General features: G+C 38.9%; 1 protein-coding gene across 2 annotated transcripts; it reads left to right on the top strand.

Annotated features, from left to right (window-relative positions):
* The first annotated feature begins 1,192 nt into the window (after window positions 1-1,192).
* On the top strand, window positions 1,193-22,991 carry LOC311520978 (uncharacterized protein C5orf34 homolog). 2 transcript variants are annotated; one of them, XM_084629017.1, is made up of 13 exons: window positions 1,195-1,435; window positions 1,951-2,178; window positions 2,671-2,760; window positions 4,635-5,299; window positions 6,185-6,286; window positions 9,398-9,521; window positions 11,497-11,588; window positions 11,894-11,963; window positions 16,457-16,627; window positions 18,323-18,417; window positions 20,001-20,081; window positions 21,423-21,463; window positions 22,325-22,986. In XM_084629017.1, exons 2-13 carry the CDS (start codon window positions 1,984-1,986, stop codon window positions 22,513-22,515), a joined length of 1,917 nt encoding a protein of 638 aa, XP_084485143.1. In that variant the 5' UTR covers window positions 1,195-1,435; window positions 1,951-1,983; the 3' UTR covers window positions 22,516-22,986. The 2 variants fall into 2 exon arrangements, with proteins under 2 accessions (XP_084485144.1, XP_084485143.1); XM_084629018.1 differs by lacking the exon at window positions 16,457-16,627 and having other exon boundaries at window positions 1,193-1,435; window positions 22,325-22,991.
* The last annotated feature ends 251 nt before the right edge of the window (window positions 22,992-23,242 follow it).

Here is a 23,242-nt window from a genome sequence, read left to right as displayed (position 1 = left end):
TATTCAGGGCCTGGGGGCCCAGCTCCACCAATGTTTGGGGCCGGGTCTCTCCCCTGGCCCTGCCTGCTTTCCCCCCCCGCACCTTCCCCAAATGTCCCCCAACCCCCACTCATCTCCCCTGCCTTCGGTGCCTGCTCTGCGGGCTCCCCGCATCAACTGCTGCTGCAGGGTCCTAGTACCCCCCCCTTCACTAATGCCCCTAGCCCTGAGCCTCTCCAATGCCCCAAACCCCTCAACCCCAGCCCCAAACAGAGCCCTCATCCTCCCACACCCCAGTTCTCTGCCCTAGCCCTGAGCCCCTCCCACACCCTAAACCTCTCATCCTCAGCCCTCACTTACCCCCTCCTATCCCCAAACTCCCTCCCAGAGCCTGCACCCCCTCCACCCCCAAACTATCTCCCAGAGCCTGCACCCCTCACTCCCTCCTGCACCCCCTCCCCCACCCAAACTCCCTCCCAGAGCCTGCACCCCAATCCGCAGCCCAGGGCCTGCACCCCAGACCTCCTTCCCCCATTCAAACTCCATCCCAGAGTCTTAGGCAGATTTGGGGTACGGGTAATGGAGTTTGGGGCAGGGTGGGTTCTGGGCACCACCAAAATTTCTACAAACCTGCCACCCCTGACTGTGTCCCATTCCCTGCTCCTGCTATATATGCTCCCTCACAGTCAGCTCCAGGAACAGCTCCCGCAGGGCCAGGCCTCAGCCCCTTGCACCAAGCAAGGCAGCTCTCTGGTGACGAGCATGCCCAACCCTGCTTTGCAGAGCCCTCCCCAGCGTGCTGGAACAATTGTTATACTGGGGGTGCTGAAAGCCACTGAACCAACCTGTAAACTCTGTACCGAACTCAAATCGCCTCAAGCCAAGGGGTGAGCATTACCCTCTGCCCCCCTCTTTCAAGCAGCGAGGGCCGCCCCTTCCCGGCGGCTCCTCGGAAGAAGACGCCAGGGGAACGAGCAGGTGCCAAACACTGGAAAGTGCACAATGAAATGACCCCCCCAGGCGAAGGGATGGGCAACGCCCCAGCGCCTGAACAGACCGCAACGGGAGGCCGGTCCGCCGCGGCGCGCTCGCCGGCCTTCTCCCTGCGCGCGCCAGGCCCGCCGGGCCGGGACAGCCTCCCGGCGCGCGAGAATCTCGCCGCCCCCCCACACACACACACACACACACACACACACACGAAGCCCCACCCACTCCTCTTCTCATTGGGCCCCGGCTACAGCCCGCCAGAGCCGGCGCCGCTGAAGCGGGAGGCGCTGAGCCAGGCTCGCCGGAACGTGGCGGCGCTTCCCGCTCCGCTCCGGCTGCGGTGTCTGACCCGCCGCGGGCGGGGTTGTGGCTGGCCTGGGCCGTGCTTGTGCGGAACTGCCGTTGACTCTGTGTGCTGCACGGGGCACGACGCAGCTACCCTCCCGCAAGGTCTGGCTCCTGTAGAAAGGTGGGTGATAATCCCCCCAGGGCCCCGGTATAGTGCCTGTCTGCGGAAAAGACACAGTGTAGGTCAGGAGCATCGTCCGTGCTCCTCTGTTGTCCTGATGATTGTTAATAAGCAAATGATCAGTGTGGTGAAGCAAAAGGCCCCTTAACTTAAGCCTGCACTGAGCGTTTCAGCCTTGACAGTCAGCAGAATTAATAGAAGTTTCGATATTTACTTTCCTCCGGAACTGTTGATATTTGCCCTGGGACATACTGAATCTGTAAACGAAGCTTTAATAAGGAGTGGGTTTATGTGTATTCATACATATAAAAAGGAGCTTATGCTATTTGTTTGGTCCGTGCATGCCATGTAAAGTAAAAACTTGCTCCACCACCCCATGACATGATAAATTTGTTACTTGTGGATCTAGGACTGTACTGTAATCCTTTTTTGTAGATCTGCTCCTGTTTCATTATTTGTACATGTGCATTAGGAAGATTACCCTTATAGTCTAAGTCTGTCGTCTCTTAATGTAGACTCTCTTCGACAAACATTTTCCTTTTACTGCAATGAAGACTGAAAGTCTCATGACTCTTTATGAGGATGACTCTGTAGAAGTGCACTATACAGATGGATCCAGACTGCTTCTTTCCCCCTGTGGCTCTGAATTCCTGTTTGAAAAGGCACTTCCTGATTCTGCCCATCCTCTGCAGCCAGCTGAAAGGATTCGCCAAAGGACTCAGTTTGTTATTAGTACCTACCGAGTACGTGAGTTAAATTTCTTTTTCTATGCTATCTCCAAATAGAGCAAAAATAAAGGAGAAGAGCAGGTGGGATAAGAAGGTAGTACCATGGCACATTTTTATTCCTTCCATTTTAGCAGCAAACCACATAAAAATGTTCTTTAAAAAGGTAGTCGAAATACTGAATGAACTGCCAGTGTTAGCAATCAAAGTAAACATTGTCAGTCAGCTGACATGTTCTTCTCAAATGTATAGAAGCCCCTTGTGGGTGGATGATATATCTGGCCCTTACTATTCCGAAAGTCTAGGTAGATATCTTAATGTTGATTGGTAGTTCACACAGTGCTTTTGCATTGTAGAGAAATTGTGATGGCATTGTTGGTTATCAGTGTACAAATAATGCTGAATTCTTAATCACTATTTTCCTCCCAAAAAGAGGAGATAAAGCAACCACTGAAATGTTCCCACTGCATAGCCAGTTCCATGATAACGTGTCTCATACTTTTTCCTCAGGAGCAACTCCTACGAGCACTAGATTTCCGGAACCAGTTTTGTACTTCCTTGTATTTACCTTCAAGTATCATACCTTCTGAAAGGAAAAATGTAAGTTTTGCATACCTAATAATATTTTTGTAAAGTAAACTTCAGTGGGAGTCTGATTCAGTGATTTTTTTTTCTTTTAGTTTGTTTTACTTTCATAGTATGTGTTCATTTTAAGTTTGGTAAATTAGGTTTAGAAAAAATTGATTTTAAGTTACATAAGAAGAACATCAGAATGGCCATACTGGGTCAGACCAATGGTCCATCTAGCCCAATATCCTGTCTTCCGACAGTGGCCAATGCCAGGTGCTTCAGAGGGAATGAATAGAACAAGTAATCATCAAGTAATCCATCCTGTGTCACCCATTCCCAGCTTCCTCCAAGCAGAGGCTAGTGACACTTCAGAGCATGGTTTTGCATCCCTACCCATCCTGGCTATTAGCCATTGATGGACATATCCTTCATGAATTTATCTAGTTCTTTTTTGAATTCTGTTATAGTCTTGGCCTTCACAACATCCTCTGGCAAAGAGTTCCACAGGTTGCCTGTGCGTTGAAGAAACCTTTGGTTGTTTTAAACCTGCTGCCTATTAATGTCATTTGGTGACCCCCAGTTCTTGTGTTATGAGAGAAAGTAAAGAACACTTTCTTATTTACTTTCTCCACACCAGTCATGATTTTATAGACCTCTATCGTATTCCCCCTTAGTCATCTCTTTTTCCAGGCTGAATTACATTATTAATTGAAACTTGAAAAACGATTAAAATGTTTCAAGCTTCAACTTAGATGTATTGTGTGCATGGTCTCTACTGCTGAATAATAAAGAGATCACTTAACTTTTTTTTTTTTTAGTTCAATTTACCAGTAAGAATAAAATCCAAGACTTGTTGCAGTACATAGTATATCTTCATTTTGGCGTATATCTGGGGTTTGAGGTAGATACAGGATTTGGTTTACTTTGTGTAAGATGTTGGAAACTATTTTATTTAACGTTATTTAGTTTGGTAAAAGCACCGAATATTAAAATGATGGGCACAGTAGAAAAAGTTATACAAGAATGTAAGTTGAAGCAATAATCTGTACGTGGATGTAGCTAGGTAGTTGAGGTGTAACTGATCTAACGTCAGATTTTGACACCTTTTTTGCAAATAGGTTTAACAAGTACATTTTCAGGTACCTCTGAAATGTGATACCACAAAAGGTCTAAATTCATTATTATATTTTAAAATTTCCTTCGGAAACATATTCTAGGCACTTCAAAAGAGATCCACCTCACTAAATCACCACAGCTGCTGCCCTGTTGGTAGGCTTGGAAGGATTAGATTTATTTTTTAAACGTTGTTTTCACTGTACACAAACTGAAATAAACATATTTCTATCTATCATAATTGAAATTTACAGATGGGCAAAGTTTTAAAAAAAAATGCCACTTGAGAACTTCTTAGTTTTTGATTAAAGGATAATTACTTTGTATATTTTGACATGTGATGTTGACAAATTGTGTTTTTAACAGTTAAAAAGCTTTAATTTTTGAGTTCCAGCATCTACTGTCATTAAATAACTATTGTCTGACCTCCCTCCATGATTTTGCACAACTGTGAAAATTTAAATGGATAAAAATAAAAAAATGCTTAAAAATAAACTAACTCTAGCCACTGAAATTATTTAAAAAAAATTCAAATTCTGCGAAGCCTACTTACTGGCAGTCTCAACAGAGAGGTCAACGATTAAATGAGCATGAGCATAGTAACTAAATTACTCCTTTAGCACTGGGTACAGTTCTGCTACAACAGGAAGAGGTACACTTGAGAAGTGAAGTGAGAAGTCTTATTTTATAGATAAATAGGAACCTTCACTCTTCACCACTGTCACCTTTCAGAAGAACTAAATTCACTTAAAATAGATTTTACTACCTTCTGTTCATTTTCTTCTTTTTAGATTCTTCTCTCTGATATCTCAGAAATCAATTGGCCGAGCCCCAATGCTACTGATGCAGCAGAATGTATGGATAATGGCAGTGTAACAATCTCATCCTTAGATGGTCATGCTTATCTCTGCATGTCAGAACTGCAACAAGAATTTACAGTGCAGTTTTTATGCAAAGTAAGCCAAAAGTATGCAGTGTCTTCATCTTTCTCTGAAAAAAACAGCAATAATGAAAACAAAGGTCAGCATGGAAAATCAAGCCGAAGTTTTATCTCAGAAATGTTTCCTAAACAGATGAGAATGGAGAATAAGAAAGAGGAACGTTGCTGGACTGTAAACAAATACAGGGAACTGGACAAATCAAAGGACTATTTAAACCAAATAAAGGGACAAGATGAGGCCCCATTGTCTCTTACATGCTGTTCATCTGAATACATGTGGGTTATGCAGCGCTGGTCTGTTTCCTCATATCCAGAAGAATGGAAATACCCTTTGTCCTTGGCATTAATGTTCTATCAGTTGCACACTGATAACATACATAAAACATATGTGAAGAATAAATGCACTAGAGATAGAACTGTGGGATCTGATGTTTTAAAGCAAAGTGAAAAAACAAAGGCAGTTTCTCATCTGCCTAGAGCTTTGCCACTCAGCTGTAGTGCACCACATCTACACAGGTAACTGGAAATGTTTGCTTTTTAATTTTGTGTAATATATTACAGTTCCCTAGATCTGAACAGCAGATCTTCAACAGCCTGGTTGAATATTAACCATCATAAATGTCTATTTAAAATAAAACATGTAACAAACACCCTTTTCTTACAAACTTCATGAAATGTGGTATTCATAAGACCAACAATACTTAAACCGGTGTAAGAAATTGTAATATCAATCTGAAGAAAAATGCTAAGCTTTAATAGTTGGTTTGTTATGGAGAGAGAAGCTCTACTTAAACAAATATGCAATTAATAATGAGGATATTGAAAAAATACATTACAACCACTTTAGGTTTTGGGAAAATAATGCTTGGGAAGTTTGCCAGCGGCATGGACTATTTTTTTTTTTTTTTTAAACTTTATTTTCAGAAAAAGGAAGAGGATGGGAGGGGTGTTGTTGGTTGTTCACAAAAACATGATTCATATTTGATTATAAGTAACTTTTTCCATATAAAGGATGAGCGGGAAAGTAGAGCTCTAACTTAGAAAGTCAGATTAAATGGTGGTAATTGAGCAGACTGAGTGTCCTTGAAACAATTTTTTTAAGGGTCACAAAGTTTGAACACTGTGTCACGCCAATTTACTCTGAGACCTTTCATTGACCTGAAGAATAATTTCTTAGCTAGTAGGGTGTTTCTCAATTCATCCATTTGCAGTTCCTGAATATGCGCTGCTTCTTTAAGTGAGTTGAGTATTGCATTTTATATATATATATATAATTTTTATCAAAAATTAAGCAAGTTAAGCAAAGATTTCCCTGGCTTCTTAGAACAGTGCAAAATATTAGTAATAATACTGATAAACTGCAAACTTACTGCAGCTTTTCTGTCTTTGACTTTTGCACAGATCGAGTTTCTGTGACTTCTTTCTACAGAGGAAGCAAGACAGTGAACATAATTCACACCCTCTACTAATAAAAATTGTTTGGTGCCAGGGTATTGTTTACAGGTAAGAAACAAATTTGTTCACTTTTGGAAGCTTGTGCACTTCTATGGGAATTAGGCTTTTAAAAGATGAAATTTCCAGATTCAAATCCCTATTTTACTTACTGAGGAGTTACATTTAATGTTCTGATCATGTTTCTGCTGTGTTTATCAGAGTTCATTACTCTGAAATAAAACTTTGTAGACTGTGACTGTGGCCATTGTGGTATTAGCTTGGGAGTAAACATTTGTCACTGAATTGAAAAATGTTTTATTCAGTCATTTTTTAATTATATGAACTTTTAAAAAGGTGCTTCAGAATTTCTTGTGCTTGAAAATTCTGGGCTGGGTACGTATTTTACAAATAAAGTTAGGACTCTGAAACCCCTAAATTTAAACCCATTTAAAACCCCTAAATAAGAGGACTGGTGGATTTTTTTTTTTTTTTTTGGAGTCGGGTGGGGGGAGGGGAGTATTGCGCTCCTGTAGGTCCTGTGGACATCTGCTGGAGTTTGGCTCCTCTGAAAATCATGCTCCTTGATTAGGGCTAATTTCAGGCAACCAAGTTTTAATATGCTGGTCTCAGTTTCTAAATGAATCCAGATTTAGCAATCAGCCAAACTTTAATATGGACTAATTGTATAGAGTTATATGCAAATCATTTAAAATAGGGCTGTCAATTAATCGCAGTTAACTCATGTGATAAACTAACTCAAAAAATTAATCGCGATTAAAAATTTAATTGCAATTAATTAAAGTTTTAATCGCACTGTTAAACAATAGAATACCAATTGAAATCTATTAAATATTTTGGATGTTTTTCTACATTTTCATATATATTGTATTCTGTGTTGTAATTGAAATCAAATTGTATATTTGATTATAAATATTTGCACTGTAAAATGATAAAAGAAAAATTTTCAATTCACCTCATACAAGTACTGTAATGCAATCTTTGTCGTGAAAGTGCAATTTACAAATGATTTTTTTATTACATAACTGCATTCAAAAACAAAACAATGTAGAATTTCAGAGCCTACAAGTCCACTCAGTCCCACTACTTCTTGTTCAGCCAATCGCTAAGACAAACAAGTTTGTTTACACTTACAGGAGATTATGTTGCCCTCTTATTATTTACAATGTCACCAGAAAGTGAGAACAAGCATTTGCGTGGCAATTTTGTAGCCTGCATTGCAAGGTATTTATGTGCCAGATATGCTAAACGTTCATATGCCCCCTTCATGCTTTGGTCACCGTTCCACAGGACATGCTTCCCTGCTGATGACGCTCATTAATGCATTTTTTTAATTAAATTTGTGACTGAACTCTTTGGGGGAGAGTTGTATGTCCCCGGCTCTATTATGCCATATGTTTCATGTTATAGCAGCACATGTTGTTCATTTTAAAAACACTCACTGCAGATTTGACAAAATGCAGAGGAGGTACCAGTGTGAGATTTCTAAAGATAGCTACAGCACTTAACCCAAGATTTAAGAATCTGAGGTGCCTTACAAAATCTGAGAGGGACAAGGTGTGGAGCATGCTTTCAGAAGTCTTAAAGGAGCAACACTCCGATGTGGAAACTACAGAACCCAAACCATCAAAAAAGAAAATCAATCTTCTGACTCAGATAATGAAAATGGACATGCATCGGTCTGCACTGGTTTGGATTGTTACGAAGCAGAACCCATCTTCAGCATGGACACATGTCCCCTGGAATGGTGATTGAAGCATGAAGGGACATATGAATCTTTAGCATCCCTGGCACATAAATATCTTGCGACACCGGCTACAACAGTGTCATGAGAACACCTGTTCTCACTTTCAGGTGACGTAAACAAAAAGAAGGCAGCATTATCTCCTGCAAATTTAAAAAACTTGTTTGAACGATTGGCTGAACAAGTAGGACCGAATGGACTTGCAGTCTCTAAAATTTTACATTGTTTTATTTTAGAATGCAGGTTTTTTTGTACATAATTCTACGTTTGTAAGTTCAACTTTCATAATAAAGAAATTGCACTTTAGTACTTGTATTAGGTAAATTGAAAAATCCTATTTCTTTTGTTTTTTGACCATGCAAATACTTGTAATGAAAAATAAATGTAAAGTGAGCACTGTACACTTTGTATTCTGTGTTGTAATTGAAATCAATGTATTTGAAAATGTAGAAAACATCTAAAAAATTTTTAATAAATGGTATACTGTTATTAAGTGTGATGAATCGCGATTCATTTTTTTAATCGCTTGACAGCCCTAATTTTAAAGTAAGATTATTTAAATGCTTCTTTCACATTTGCTGTTTAACTGTCTTTATTTGAAAAAGTTTCAGTTGTCCTCAAGACACTGAAATGAGAGACTTTGGTATTTTGTCCTTCACAGTAGTATAGTGGGAAAGGAAATACTTTAAAGATTCATTCTTTCTCTAGAATATCTGTTTGCCAAATAACAGTGAGCGTGAAATTATTTCTGAACTTTCCAAATGTTTACCCTACATGAGCAGACTGGCTGTTAAGGCCCCAGTTCTGCAATTCATTCCACATGTGTTTCCCTGTACCCATGTAAAGCCATTTGGACTTCAGTGGGGCTTTTTGTGGACAGAGCACACTGCACACCCAGATTAAGTTGGAGAATTGGGCCCTGGTCTAGTCATAGATCACATAATGTTATGTGATCATGTAATGAAAAATCCTGTATCATATCAAAATAACTATATGCAACGAAGAGGTGGTAAGGTTGCGAAGTTAGCATTAAATCTGAATTTCCTGTCTCTTGCAGGGTTTAATCAGAACTTCCCTCTAATGTGGACGTACACCTCACTCCTCCATCATTGCTATATTTCATTTCCAATACCTGTGGATGAATTATGTTTTTATGGGATAGCTACTTATATTTAAGAAACTAAAAAAAGGCTCTCTCCAATTTTGTAAAAACATAAAGCTAAGATTCCTTTTTAAAGGGGAAAATAAAAAGTAGCAATAAGAATACTGTTTGGGGAAACAAGGAAATAACTTTTCATGTGGTGGCTTTGGTGAAAGGATGTGTATTCACATCTAGTAAATTTAAAAAAAAAAAAATTTCCTTTAAATGGCAATACTGATAGTTAACGACTTTTGTGTTCTGTCTTCTGATCTCATAGGCTTATCCATGATATTGAAAACTTTATAGAAATTTATCCTGGAGATGGATCAGTTTTCAAGTCAGAAGGAGCATTTTTGGGAAACTATTTTACACATTATTCAGTTCACAAAGAAACAAGACAGGTGGGAATCACACTACTTAAAAAAATCAAACTGTTTTACTACTTGAATACTACTCCTAATTTTCCATTCAGTGTTATCAGCATATTTCACGTTAAGAAACTGCTATAACAGGACAGGTGTCAGAGTAGCAGCCGTGTTAGTCTGTATTCACAAAAAGAAAAGGAGTACTTGTGGTACCTTAGAGACTAACCAATTTATTTGAGCATAAGCTTTCATGAGCTACAGCTCACTTCATCGGATGCATGGACAGTTTGTACTAAGACATTGTTCTAGTTTAAGTCACACTTTAGTATTTTGCATGAAAGTTACACTGAAGATTTTTCAATAATGTATTTTTATCACTTGTGAATTAGAGAAAAATCTGGTTAGAACATTTATCTCAAACTCAAAAAAGTAGGTATTGTTATCCCATATTCTCCATTTTTTTTCCTCTGTTAAGATTTTTCCCGTTAAAAACTTCATCTTGAATTTATTTTTTTTTAAATAGCATCAAATGTCCAGAGTGTCAATTTTAAGTGGTAGCTCTCAGTTCTTAAGCTCTCTTACTAAATTCTGATCTCCTTTATTAAAACAAGACAAATAAAAGAGGCAGTGTGGGGCAGTGGACAGGACCTAGCAGACCTGGGTTCTACTCCTTGTTCTGTGACTGACCTACTTATGTTTGGACAAGTCACTTCACCTCTCTGTCTCTGTTTTCCCTCTCACCCTTTCTTTCTTATCTATATTTATTTTATGTTCTTTGGGGCAGAGCCGATCTCAAGTATTTGTACAGTGCCTAGCATAATGGGTTTGGGGATATCCTGATTTTTGCTGGTGCTGCGATAGTATAAATAATAAAGGGGTGAGTGGAAAAGAACAGAAAATACAGGAAAATGCAGCTTGTGTGTCTAGGATGCAGTTCAGTTGCTAAATGACCGCAGGTGGCACAGCAAATGACTGAGTTGGCAACTGCAGACTCAGTAAAACCTCCACAGTGAATCAGTTTATAAGATGGTCACAGCAGAGTGTTGCAAAGTGTAACTTGTTCTGGCTGTCTAAACCAGGCTCTTAAAATGAGGCACTTGAAGGGGGGCGGGATGGAAATTGACTCACACGGTGTGTGGATAACATGAACCTTAAGTTCACGTCTTAGGAGTTGCTAAGAACACAACCCTAGAAATAGTTATGTTTGGTTCTGTCTCCTTACTTGGTCTGGTCAGAATATCTTTCAAAATCAGATAATAGGAATTTAGCATCACAGTTGGGCCTTGGTGAAAGGCCTTGGTCCAAGGGGATGACCATGACAGGATGCTTGTTTGATGTGGTGGTGGTGATGCCTCCTCCCATGCTGAATAAGATGTCTGGTGTGCCTCAAAAAGAACCATTCAAAATAGGGGCGGCAACCTTCATAATCTTTTTATTCCATCAAAATTATCCAATCAAAATAAGTTTCTGATGTTCCATAGAGGCAATATTGCTTTAAGATTTCGGTGCATTGTCATGATAGTTTTGTAACCTCACCAGGTCAAGGTATAGTCATTCATTCCGTTTATATTTTCTTTGACTGTTCCCTGCTTTCTCTCAATATTTTATTTAACATGTTGACAAGGGAAAATGACTCCCTTGCCATCTTTCAAGCACTTTGGATAGTTTAAGAATTTAAAGCAGGGTAAGGTTCCACACAACAGGTCTCAAAACTGGTTCATTACTTGGAATAGCATCACATTTACAGATGATAGGCCAAAATGTGCCCTCATAAAAGTACTCTGTTCCTATTTAGTCTGTGCAATTTTTGTACTTATGTCTGAGTGTAGAATATGGTCTAATTAATATGACTGCCCTGTAGCTTTGAAAGGATATTCTTATTTGTCCTTCAGCACAAACATGCTGCTATAACAGTTCACTGGGCGAAAAAACGCCCCAAACTTGGTATCTTGCTAGTTCTTAAATACCGCAGTATCTATAAATAAGTCCTCTATTTTCTGTTATGTTCTAGAGAGAAGAAAACATGTATTCAGCAAACAGTCTGCCTCCGGATACACCAGAAAGTCCATACTCCATCTGTTCCATTATTACCCAGGCAACCAGGTGAATTACTCCTTTTGTTTTATTTTTGTTATATGAATTGCTCTAGCCCTTTGGAAGGGCATTCAGTAACAAAGATGACAAATAATGATTACCATGTTGTTCTAGTTAGACTTCAACTATAACTGTGAGTATAAGAAATAAAGAAATTAAATTATATCAACAGTATCAGAAAAATATATAAACATAATGAAATTAGGTTACAAAATAGACCCTTAATAGTAACTGTGTGTAAATGAAGCTACAGTAAGTAATTGTGCAGTGCAGCATGTTTTCTGCATATGAGAGATGTATTTTTTCCTTCTCAGAATTCTCCAGTACTGTTACAAGACTAAACTTTCATTAACCCATAATTACAGTATCTGCTGCTGGAGAATGGTATGTAACTGAAGACTTGTAACTTGTAGACTTGTAAGTATGTTAACATTTGAACTGTTAGCATGTGTTTAGTAGGGTCTATAGACAGCTTCTGGGTAAAAGAGAGGTGGTGTTGGAATTAGTAATAACATTTGAAATTCATAATATTGATCTGGCTAACAACCAAACACTAATTTAGCCATAAATTCCTTTATTAAATCCAAAGGCCATATGGTATTTACACCATTGCTCTAAACATGCCTAAAAAGCCTAACTAATAAGCAACTTACTATGTCTATAAACAGTACAAAACATTGATAAGCATTTGATCAAGATACTTACAAATGAGCTAAACTTGTGGGTGCTTAGACCCATATTGGTCAGCTTCAGTGTGGTCAGGCAGGTATTAGCAATGAAGTAAGAGTTTACTTTTTATACCCTATAACAAACAAGTAATGTCATTGCCAGTTACTGACTTCAGCTAAAAACCAAGTTGAGACAATTCCCCCTTATTTCTAGTCTTAATCCAGATAAGAATTAGACCCTCCTTTCTTCCCAAGGCCTTTCCTTTCGTACCTTCTCCCTCCCACCCCCAAGCAGAACAGTGGGAAGATTTGGACTTGTTTCTTTTAAGATAGATTTTCTTTGTCTTGTTACTATAGCTCTTTATTTTATTAGTTACTTTTGAAACCATACATTGGGGTGGGCAAACATTTTGGCGTGAGGGCCACATCTGTGCATAGAAATTATATGGCAGGCCATGAATGCTCACAACATTTGGGTTGGGGTGTGGGAGGGGGTGAGTGCTCCGGCTGGGGGTGCAGGCTCAGGGGTGGGGCTGGGGATGAAGGGTTTGGGGTGCAGGAAGGGTGCTCCAGGCTGGGACCAAGGAGTTCAGAGGGTGGGAAGAGGATCAGGGCTGGGGCAGAGGGGTGGCTCAGGGGTGCTGGCTCCGGGAGGCACTTGTTATACCAATAAATTAAAAACCAGCAGGATCTTATTAAAAGGGAAAAAGGCAAAATACCACATTTATTGTGAATACAGAAAGAATCATAGTAGGCAGTTAGTTATAGTTATAACATTCCATTCAATCTCATATTTATTCACACATTCATTCATACACACACACACACACAGAGGTTGTTATCAAGGTTGCAAGGTTGTTATCATAGTTACCAGCCTTAGAGTTGCTCGTGCCAAGCCACTGGCCAGGTAGCCTGGACATGAGGAGGGAGCAGGGGCTTGTCAGATGCTCATCGATATGCTCCCGGAAGTTGGTTTGCAGAATCAGACCCCAAAGTTCTCACTTTCTACAGTCCATTTTTATAGGAATTTCTTCCTATGCCAATCTATGGGAATTGCTTCATCATGCTGTTGCTGAATCAATCAGCAGATAGCACATTCCTGGCGGCTCCGTTCTGCTAGATGTTATCTTGTTCTTTGGCTCTCCCATTCTTGAGGCTGTTGGGTGGATTCCAGTCTGCCTTCCGGGGGTCCTCTAGTTATTTCCACTTGACGCCTTTTTCAGCCGATGGACACTGGATTCTTAGCCTGGCACCTCCCTGATCATTCAGTTATTGTCCACACCAAGCATGCATCCACATACATCCTCTATCTCTATTTTAATCACAATTGTTAATACAACAAAAGGGCAGGGAGTCTCTGGGTGCCGTTTCTGTTGTTACAGAGTATTGCTTTGAGTCTCTCTCTATGTGAAATGCTTTGAGAACAGACTCTCTTAGAATGTACTAACGCAATTAGCAGCTTGCAAGTTTCACACATAGAGGGAGAGAAACAGTACCAAAAACCAAGAGACTTCTTAGTTTAAATTCCAGGGTATTACTAATTATGGGGAATCAAATTCATTTGTGATTTTAATACAGAACTTCTTTAATATGATCCAACACACTTACCTCAAGCAGTTCCTGGAAGCAGTGGCATGTCCCCTCTCCAGCTCCTGCGCGGAGGCACAGCCAGGCAGTTCTGCTGTGCATTGCCCCATCTGCAGGCACTGCCCCTGCAGCTCCCATTGGGCATGGTTCCTGGCCAATGGGAGCTGTAGGGGCGGCGCTTGGGGCGGGGCAGCTTGTGGAGCTGCATGCATAGGGGGCCTGGCTGCCCCTATGCAAAGGAGCCGGAGGGAGGACATGCCACTGCTTCTGGGAGCCACGCAGAGTGGCCCATGACTCTGGTCCCCGGCTGGAGTGCCGGAGCGGGACAAGCCCCAGACCCCACTACCCAGCGGGAGCTCGAGGGCCAGATTAAAATAGCTGGCAGGCTGAATGCGGACCGTGGGCCATAGTTTGCCCGCTCCTGCCCTACAGCCTTCCCACACTACAATACTAATTATTCTCAAGGCCTTCTTTTACTTGCTGTTTGGGGGCTTTTTATAAGAGACACACACAGATATCTATATCTATGATCCTGAGATCAGCACTAATCTTTTACCTTCTGGATTGCTAATTTGTGAAGTGGTGCTCTGCTTCTCTTTTCTTTGTTGGTTAAGTCACACCTGTAACCAAACTTAAGATAACTTCAATTCTTTTGTGTTACATGTATTCTACAGGTGGGTATAAGCTAAGAACAAAGACCTAGGACTAGCTGGTGGGGCCTGAACCCTCTGAATGTAAGGGGATGTCAGCAAGTCAGAGAGCAACATAAGAATGGCCAAAATGGGTCAGACCAAAGGTCCATCCAGCCCAGTATCCTGTCTACTGACAGTGGCCAATGCCAGGTGCCCCAGAGGGAGTGAACCTAACAGGTTATGATCAAGTGATCTCTCTCCTGCCATTTATCTCCACCCTCTGACAAACAGAGGTTAGGGACACCATTCCTTACCCATCCTGGCTAATAGCCATTAATGGACTTCACCTCCATAAATTTATCCAGTTCTCTTTTAAACCTTGTTATAGTCCTAGCCTTCACAACCTCCTCAGGTAAGGAGTTCCACAGGTTGACTGTGCGCTGAGTGAAGAACAACTTCCTTTTATTTGTTTTAAACCTGCTGCCCATTAATTTCATTTGGTGGCCCCTAGTTCTTATATTATGGGAACAAGTAAATAACTTTTCCTTATTCACTTTCTCCACACCACTCATGATTTTATATACCCCTATCATATCCCCCTTTAGTCCTGGTCTACACTGGGGGGGAATGATGTAAGTTATGCAACTTCAGCTATGTGAATAACGTAGCTGAAGTCAACGTACTTAGATCGACTTACCGCGGTGAGTCAACTGTTGCCACTCCCCCGTCGACTCTGCCTGTGCCTCTCGCGGCACTGAAGTACAGGAGTCGACGGGAGAGCACTCGTGGATTGATTTTATCGTGTCTAGACTAGACACGATAAAATCGATCCCCATCGGAACAATTGCTGTCCGCCGATCCAGCGGATAGTGAAGACATACCCTTAGTCTTCTCTTTTCCAAGCTGAAAAGTTTAGCCTCTTCAGGGACCCGTTCCAAACCCCAAATCATTTTAGTTGCCCTTTTCTCAACCTTTTCTAATGCCAGTATAACGTTTTTGAGATGAGGGGACCACATCTGTATGCCGTATTCAAGATGTGGGCATACCATGGATTTATATAAGGGCAATAAGGTCCTCTTTGTCTTATTCTCTGTCCCTTTTTTAATGATTACAAACATCCTGTTTGCTTTTTTGACTGCCGCTGCACACTACGTGGACATCTTCATGGATAGTTCTCTGATGACTCCAACATCTTTCTCCTGATTAGTTGTAGCTAAATTAGCCCCCATCATATTGTATGTATAGTTGGGGTTATTTTTTTCCAATGTGCATTACTTTACATTTATCCACATGAAATTTCATTTGCCATTTTATTGCCCAATCACTTAGTTTTGTGAGATCTTTTTGAAGTTCTTCACAGTCTGCTTTGGTCTTAACTATCTTGAGGAGTTTAGTATCGTCTGCAAACTTTGCCACTTCATTGTTTACCCTTTTCCCCTTCTCATTTATGAATAAGTTGAATAGGACTGGTCCTAGGACTGACCCTTGGGGAACACCACTAGTTACCCCTCTACGTTCTGAAAATTTACCACTTATTCCTACTCTTTGTTCCCTGTCTTTTAACCAGTTCTCAATCCATGAAAGGATTTTCTCTCTTATCCCATGACTACTTATTTTATGTAAGAGCCTTTGGTGAGGGACCTTGTCAAAGGCTTTCTGGAAATCTAAGTACACTATGTCCACTGGATTCCCCATTGTCCACATGTTTTTGACCCCCTCAAAGAATTGTAATAGATTAGTAAGACATGATCTCCCTTTACAGAAGCCATGTTGACTTTGGCGCAACAATTTGGTTTTTCTGTGTGTCTGACAATTTTCTTCTTTACTATTGTTTCAACTAATTTGACCGCTACAACCAGGCAGGGAAGCAGGTTACTGGTGTCTCAATAAAAAAGCTGCACTGTGAATCTGGTACAAATTTAATATTAGTAATAACATAATTTTAAATATAGTAAATTTTATTTTTTCTTTAACACTTGGTTCACATTAGATACCAGGGACAGATGGAAGAGAAATGCTGCCAGTTCCGTTGCATGAAACAGTTATTCCCAATGTGGGAAGACTTGTTGCATATTCAGATAATAAAGTCCACGCTCTGTTTTGTGATGGGATGACCCTGAATATGGTTTGGGATTTCAGCTCTTGTTGTGGAAGAACACAGGTAATTCTCAGGAACAGGGAAAATAGCTGTTTTTAAAATCTTTCTATCTGAAGGTGGTGTTAGTTAATAAATGTGAAGTCTAGGGAAAGTTTTATATTTGGTTCTGATAGGCATAAAAAAGCAAATTGTGCAGTTGGGAAGCCTCCATCTGCCCTGAGTTTGTAAGTCACATTGGTTATACACTGGTTCACTGTCACGAGCTGGTAAATTGATATTTCATCTAGTTAAAAATCTGACCTTTCCTTATTTGCCACTATTGATATATTGCCAATATTTTAACAAGGGGGAAACTTTTTCTCCTTTAGCCTGTAATGGCAACCCTTGTCTCAAACCATAACTAAGGAGAGAGGCACTGGTACTTACAAGTTTGTTTGCTATTATGTGAATTTTGCTGGAACTGTTTATCCTTGAAAAATATACTAAGTCTTGATAGTATAAGAGTGCTCAATTTTTTTTTTTTGTAATTTGAAATGGAGTTTATCTCAGACGATCATCTCCTCTCAGAAAAAGTGTTAAAGTAAAAGGATGGGGTATAACTTCACTTACATTTACAAATTATGTAATATTACCAACTTCACAAAAATGAGTAAATCACAAAGACTGACATGAAGTCCTGTTTACACTGGACAAGGAAACCATATTAATTTCCTCTAGCAAGCCATACTTAAGCAAGCTTACTAGGCCAGTACTGATCGTATCTAAAGGCATGTGAGCTGTAGCTGGTTAGTTCTAGTTGAGAGCATCATTCTTGCCCTTCTTTTGCATCCTCTAAGAAATTAACAAATATTAAACACATTTCCCAAGCACACTTTTATTTTATTTCTTCTAAAAAGTTTGACACTCCTTTTTGTATTATTTTTTGGCATTAAATACGTCCTTTATCAGCAAATATTATAATAATGCAATATATGCTTCCTCTGTGATAAGTGACATGTGGAAATGGGATTCCATATTTATTTTGTAAATCAATTCAGTTTTCAAGTAAAAAATACTACTGCTTTTTTTTTTTTCCTGAGTGTCAAGTTGCAAACTCAGCGTTGATGGTGAGATTGAGAGTTGCTATGTGATTTCTAGTTCATGCATCATCGCTGGTAATAAGACTTGCCATTGAATGTTTAACAGTTCCACAGATAATGCTTGAGCTTGGGGAAAGAATCCAACTCACTCTTCTGTAGCTCTGTTGCGTTAGCATGTTAACTGAAGTAAAAAATACTTGGGGATGGGGGGAGCATTAGCAGATGTGACTAGTACATGCAGAGTAAGATTTGTTAAGAAATGATGTTTCATTTGTATGAAGTTGCTACTCTAACAATAACAACTTGAGGATCAAGACAAATCTATAACCTCATTCTACGGATGAGAGTAGAAGGAATTAAAAATTCTGAAAGACTGGACATTTCTTCACATGGGGTCAGACTGGAAGAGAAGGGGTTGAATTTTCCATTATTCTCAGACAGCACATTGAAATCGGTGTTTGGGCAATTCTTGGAACCAGGAACTCCCAGTTGGTGGTGTTTCTGTGATCATGCCACCAGACCACACCTTACATCCATAGCCAGATACAAAAGTTTAAATGAAGCATTTGCAGATATTTCTCTTTGAACTAGCATATGCTGTTGCTGTTATTTAAAGTAGGTATACCTCTTTGATTCCACTGCAGAACAGTTATGCTCTTTTGTCTGTCTTTTTTCCAAGATAAATCAAGGTGCTACCACAGGATGGTGTAAAGTAATCTGTCCTGATGGGGCACAGCAGCTAATCCAGATAAATCATCCTGGACTCTATGAAAGGTATAGCTGATGCATGGAACAAATTTAACAAATTCAGGAATTCAGTAAAAGTTTTTTGTGTCAAGAAATGTAAATAGTTGAATGTGTTTCTGTAAAACAGACTGTGGAAAAGGTTGTACCTGACTGACTAGCAAAGATCCAGATTGCACAGCTTAGGGCTTTAGACAGTTAATTTGATGGGATATTCACTTATTAATTTAATCATTTTTCCATCATTCTGAATAATAGCTATTAGGAGGTGAGGGAAGCAAAGCCTGTCACCTGAGGGATGCACTCAAGAGGGACTGCCATGGGGTCTAACTGTGATGCTACTTTTAATTGCTGGGGGGGGGGGCTCAAATAACGTATCCTAAGCAAAAGGGCTAGGGAGAGCACTTTTTCTTTGCTGAGGTACACCTGATATCCACAGCTACTTAAAGGGTTCAAAAAGGTTGCTTAACTTAAATTCTCTAAGAATTATTTTTATACAAATATTAACACAAATTTGATCAGACAGCAATTCTTGAATTATTTTAATGTTAATTTTCTTGTATCACTTCCATAAATTGGTTACGGCCAATTTTACTCACCATGATGACACAAATAGTCTAACTGAAGTTAGTGGGACTGCTGTTGTGAATATGCAAACGAGAGAAGCAGGACTTAACCCCTTAGTTTGCTCATTGGCAGGCAGTTGTGTTAATGATGCAGTATAACAGCATGTAGTTTTTCTTTTAGAAAAACAACATGCTATGTCCTTATCCATTGTTTCTTGGACAGCTGCTTAGGGTGTTCAGATGCTGCTATGTAATATCTTACATTTACGTAGCTCTTCTCATCATAAAGATTATCCAAGTAACTTGACAAACCGTGCACACCAGAAATTACTTGATCACTGAGATGCAACCAAGTGGACAACTGGCACACTTCGCAATATAGGAGTGGGAAAACTGTGGTCAAGGGCAACCTGTATTCTTACAAAAATTCCTGTGGACTTTTTAATATCCATGCAGAGAAGACAATACCTCAGTTTTAAAGTTGCATTCAAATCACATGCATATCAAACTGAATGGAACTTAATTCATGGAACTCCTATATTATGAAGTTTAAGGGCTGAGTTGACCATATAGCATTCAAAACTCTGGTTTTTGGTTCCAGTGAGTTTGGGCATATCAAATCTGATGCTTTAGACCACTAAACTGTCTCTTTCTATCTTCAGTATCTAATCTCCTCTTCTCTCTATCACCTGAAACTCTAAAGAGTGTTTCACAAGCAACAAATTAAATGCAAAGTAATGTTCCTTGTGGTTTTTTTAGACATCATAAAATGTACTCCGTTGTACGGTAAGGTTCTTTTCATTTATATACAGGATTAATAAAAGGAAAAATTTCTTCACTGGGTAATCGCTTACTGATTCTGGAAGGTTTCTTGTTTTCCTCTTTTATCAAATTCACATAAGAATATCCTGGAGGTTAGCTCTATTCTGTTCCATTCCCTACTCCAGATTTATTGTTTAATGCTGTCAGTTTTCTGTTCAAATTAAGGGGTATTTGTCTGATCTAAATTATTATTTTTCTTTTTTATGAATTGTCTTCTGAATACAGATACATTGAAACAGTAGTAGCATGGTGCAGAAGTTTGAATGATGAGGAGGGAGAGACTCTTCCTGCAACTGAGAGAAACTGGTACTCATCACATATAACTTGCTATTCATAGTATAGAAGGAAACCACCGAAGTTTTAAACCCTAAATATGACATACTGCATTTTTTTAAAGATGAAAAATTTAAACCCATTTATATTTTGACTCCACATAATTTTTCTTACAATATTTTAAACTATACAGGCAGCTTGTGTTTAAACAGAGGCTTGTTTCCTCATATCTATTTTCTGTTTCTGTATTGAAGCCATAATGCTGAAGCTCTTGCCAAAGCAGAAGACAAATATTAAACAGTGTTTTGACTTTGTTGCAAGATCAAACAGAGAAACTGGGCTATGAGAGAATCATCCTTATTAAAAAATAAAATACGTCCATAATAGCATAGGAAATCCAGAAAATTCTAGTCCCAAAATGTATGCTTCCTTGTGACAGTTTACTATAAAAATTTTATAATCAGAAGAATATTTAAATTCTGTGTACACTCCGATCATTTTGGGAAGTGCTCAGATAGCATGGTAATAGGCACTAAGAACACAGATTATAAATATGTACTTTGAAGGATAGGTACTGGCTTTGTACTCTTCCTGTTGCTAAAGTGTTTGTTTGAATAACCACTATTCTGACCCCACAGGAACACATCTTGTGCTTCTACAGAATCTGCAACGTTAGTGAAAGGGACTATTTAATCATATTTATGTCTGAATTAGTTTTATTTTTATTAACTGTTACAAGTAACATCTAAAATTACTACCTCAGAGATAGGTAAGGAAAAAATCTTTTATTGTTTGCTTTGTGCACGTCACAGGATTTTATATAAGCAGTTTATGTACAGTTTTCCGTGTGTGTGTCTTACGCAACAATAGAGGAAACATTTTTATTTTTTTTTAAATAGGGAAATGTGATCACAACCCCACAGTAACTGGCAGAGGGCTTTAGGGGCAGGTGTAGTGCTTCCAACTGACTTTTTAAATTAACTAGACTTCTAGCTGTGTCCTTTTTGATTAATATGTAAGCTATTCCCTAGCACTGTGCTGACATTTAAGAATACTGGTACACCTATATAATTTAGCATTAAAAAGCTCTAGATTGATTGAATTAAAATTGGCGGGGGAGAATAGTCTCAAAGTAGAGCCCTCATCCTGTAAACAATTGCACATATTTAACTTTATTCACGTGAGCAGTTCCATTGACCTCAAAAATATGAAGTGGGGGGAGGAAAAAGCAAATCATTCTTTTACTTGCACAGGTCATCTATAAAACTGCATAAGGAAATAAAATCATAAGGGCGAAAGTACACATGAGAAATTTTTCATTATCTATCCTGCTATATAAAATAAGTTTGTTTTTTTTTTATTTTATTTTAACAGGTCTGTGGTTGCTGAACTTGAGAAAATACATAGATTTAACTGTATCCTTTCAACAAAAATTTCTTTTAGCATATTTTGAGTGCTAAATGACCGTGTCCCTTTACTCCTTTTATTGTATAGGTCTCTGCTTTCAATGGTTACTATTTTATTGTTTTTAAAGTTTCTGCCCAGTTATTTATCCTAGGCCTGCCCCCGTGTCACACCACTGGAAACGCCAAAAAACTGGCAGAACACACAGAAATCCTCAAAAGGGAATAGTTCTGTTGTTCAAACTTCTATATTGTATCTTTTTATTAACCTTTTATTGTAAAGAGGAGTGATGTGTATGCCTTTTGGGCATAGACTTGGACTAGATAACAAAGTTATCAAGTTTCAGAGTAGCAGCCGTGTTAGTCTGTATTCGCAAAAAGAAAAGGAGGACTTGTGGCACCTTAGAGACTAACCAATTTATTAGAGCATAAGCTTTCGTGAGCTACAGCTCACTTCCTCAGATGCAACAACTTATCAAGTTATCAAGTGCCTCAACTTTGCTCCATTGTTAAGCCAGCTGAAAAAAACCTGTTACTTCATATACTCAAAACATCATGTAATTATCCCTAAATTTACTTTAGCTTTTTAACATGCCTTGTTAATTCCTTTAGACTGCACAATCTGATATCTTCCTTGATGGTTTTTCTTTTAAATACGCTTTGATATATACAGGAAAATACTAATTTAATATAGATATTTGATTGAAATAAGATGCGGACATATTAAAGAACTTTCACATATTTGATTTCATAGTTTTATTTATTGGTTGCAGTATGCGTTGGCAATTGAGAACCATGGTTAAAATATTTAAAATTTCTTTAATTATTAGAGGGAAGACAAAACAGAAATTTCCTTAACAACGCAACTGCTAGTCTTACTGCAGAACAGCAATGTTCCAAACAAGACTTCGTCTATGAAAAATAATCCATCTCATATTACTGATAGACAACCAGAAAACAGTTTACCTGAGGATATTGGTGAACAGAGCATCTCAGAGGCTTTGGAAAAAACTTCAAAAGTCATCCAAGATATTGAATCTCTCCTAGCTTCTTCTGGGAATTGACACTGGAGCAAGCACTTGAAAGACAGCTTTATTTAAATGTTTATGGGCTCTATCCTGCAGTCTTGTGCATCAAGTGGGATTTCTGGGTGTTCAAGGAGTGAAAGGTCAGGCCCTAAGAGCTGTAGTTTTTGTTCTGAATAATTGACTCTGTCCTACTGTAACAACAGAATTCTAATATGCCATACAAAGGATAGAACAGAAACAAGGTATATTTATGTAGTCTGGTTCTACTTACAGGTAGGGCTTGAGTAAAAGTGCCTTCTTTAATAGAAATTAAATGACAATGCATGTTTGTAAATTCCAACATACATACAGAATTGTTTTTAGCAGTTGTTACTGGTCAAATAACTGACTAGGCTATCGTAATCTGGTTAAGCAATTTTTAAATTTGAAAATCTTTTTTTTTAAGAGATCAAAGGAATATTTAAGATAGCCCCTGAACTATTTCTGCTCTATACTTTTACTGTAAAATACTATTTTAAGAACGTCTGAAAATAAACAGTTTTGTGTTTTATTTAATGAATACTTCCTTATAGTGCCTTGCCTAAAATGAAAATAAGTTTTAAGTTATCATACTTATACATACTGTAGATAAAGAAAAAGTCTTCTAGAACATCTTGTCTGTTCCTAACCTTATCAGCCAATACTACTAATCTAATCGCCTTCTATGATGAGATTACTGGTTCTGTGGATGAAGGGAAAGCAGTGGATGTATTGTTTCTTGACT

Source organism: Lepidochelys olivacea (assembly GCF_965140295.1).
Source record: "Lepidochelys olivacea isolate rLepOli2 genome assembly, chromosome: 5".
NCBI classification, from domain to species: domain Eukaryota; kingdom Metazoa; phylum Chordata; order Testudines; family Cheloniidae; genus Lepidochelys; species Lepidochelys olivacea.
The sequence above is the reverse complement of the archived record's forward strand: the minus strand, read 5'-3'. Positions and strand labels throughout refer to the sequence as shown.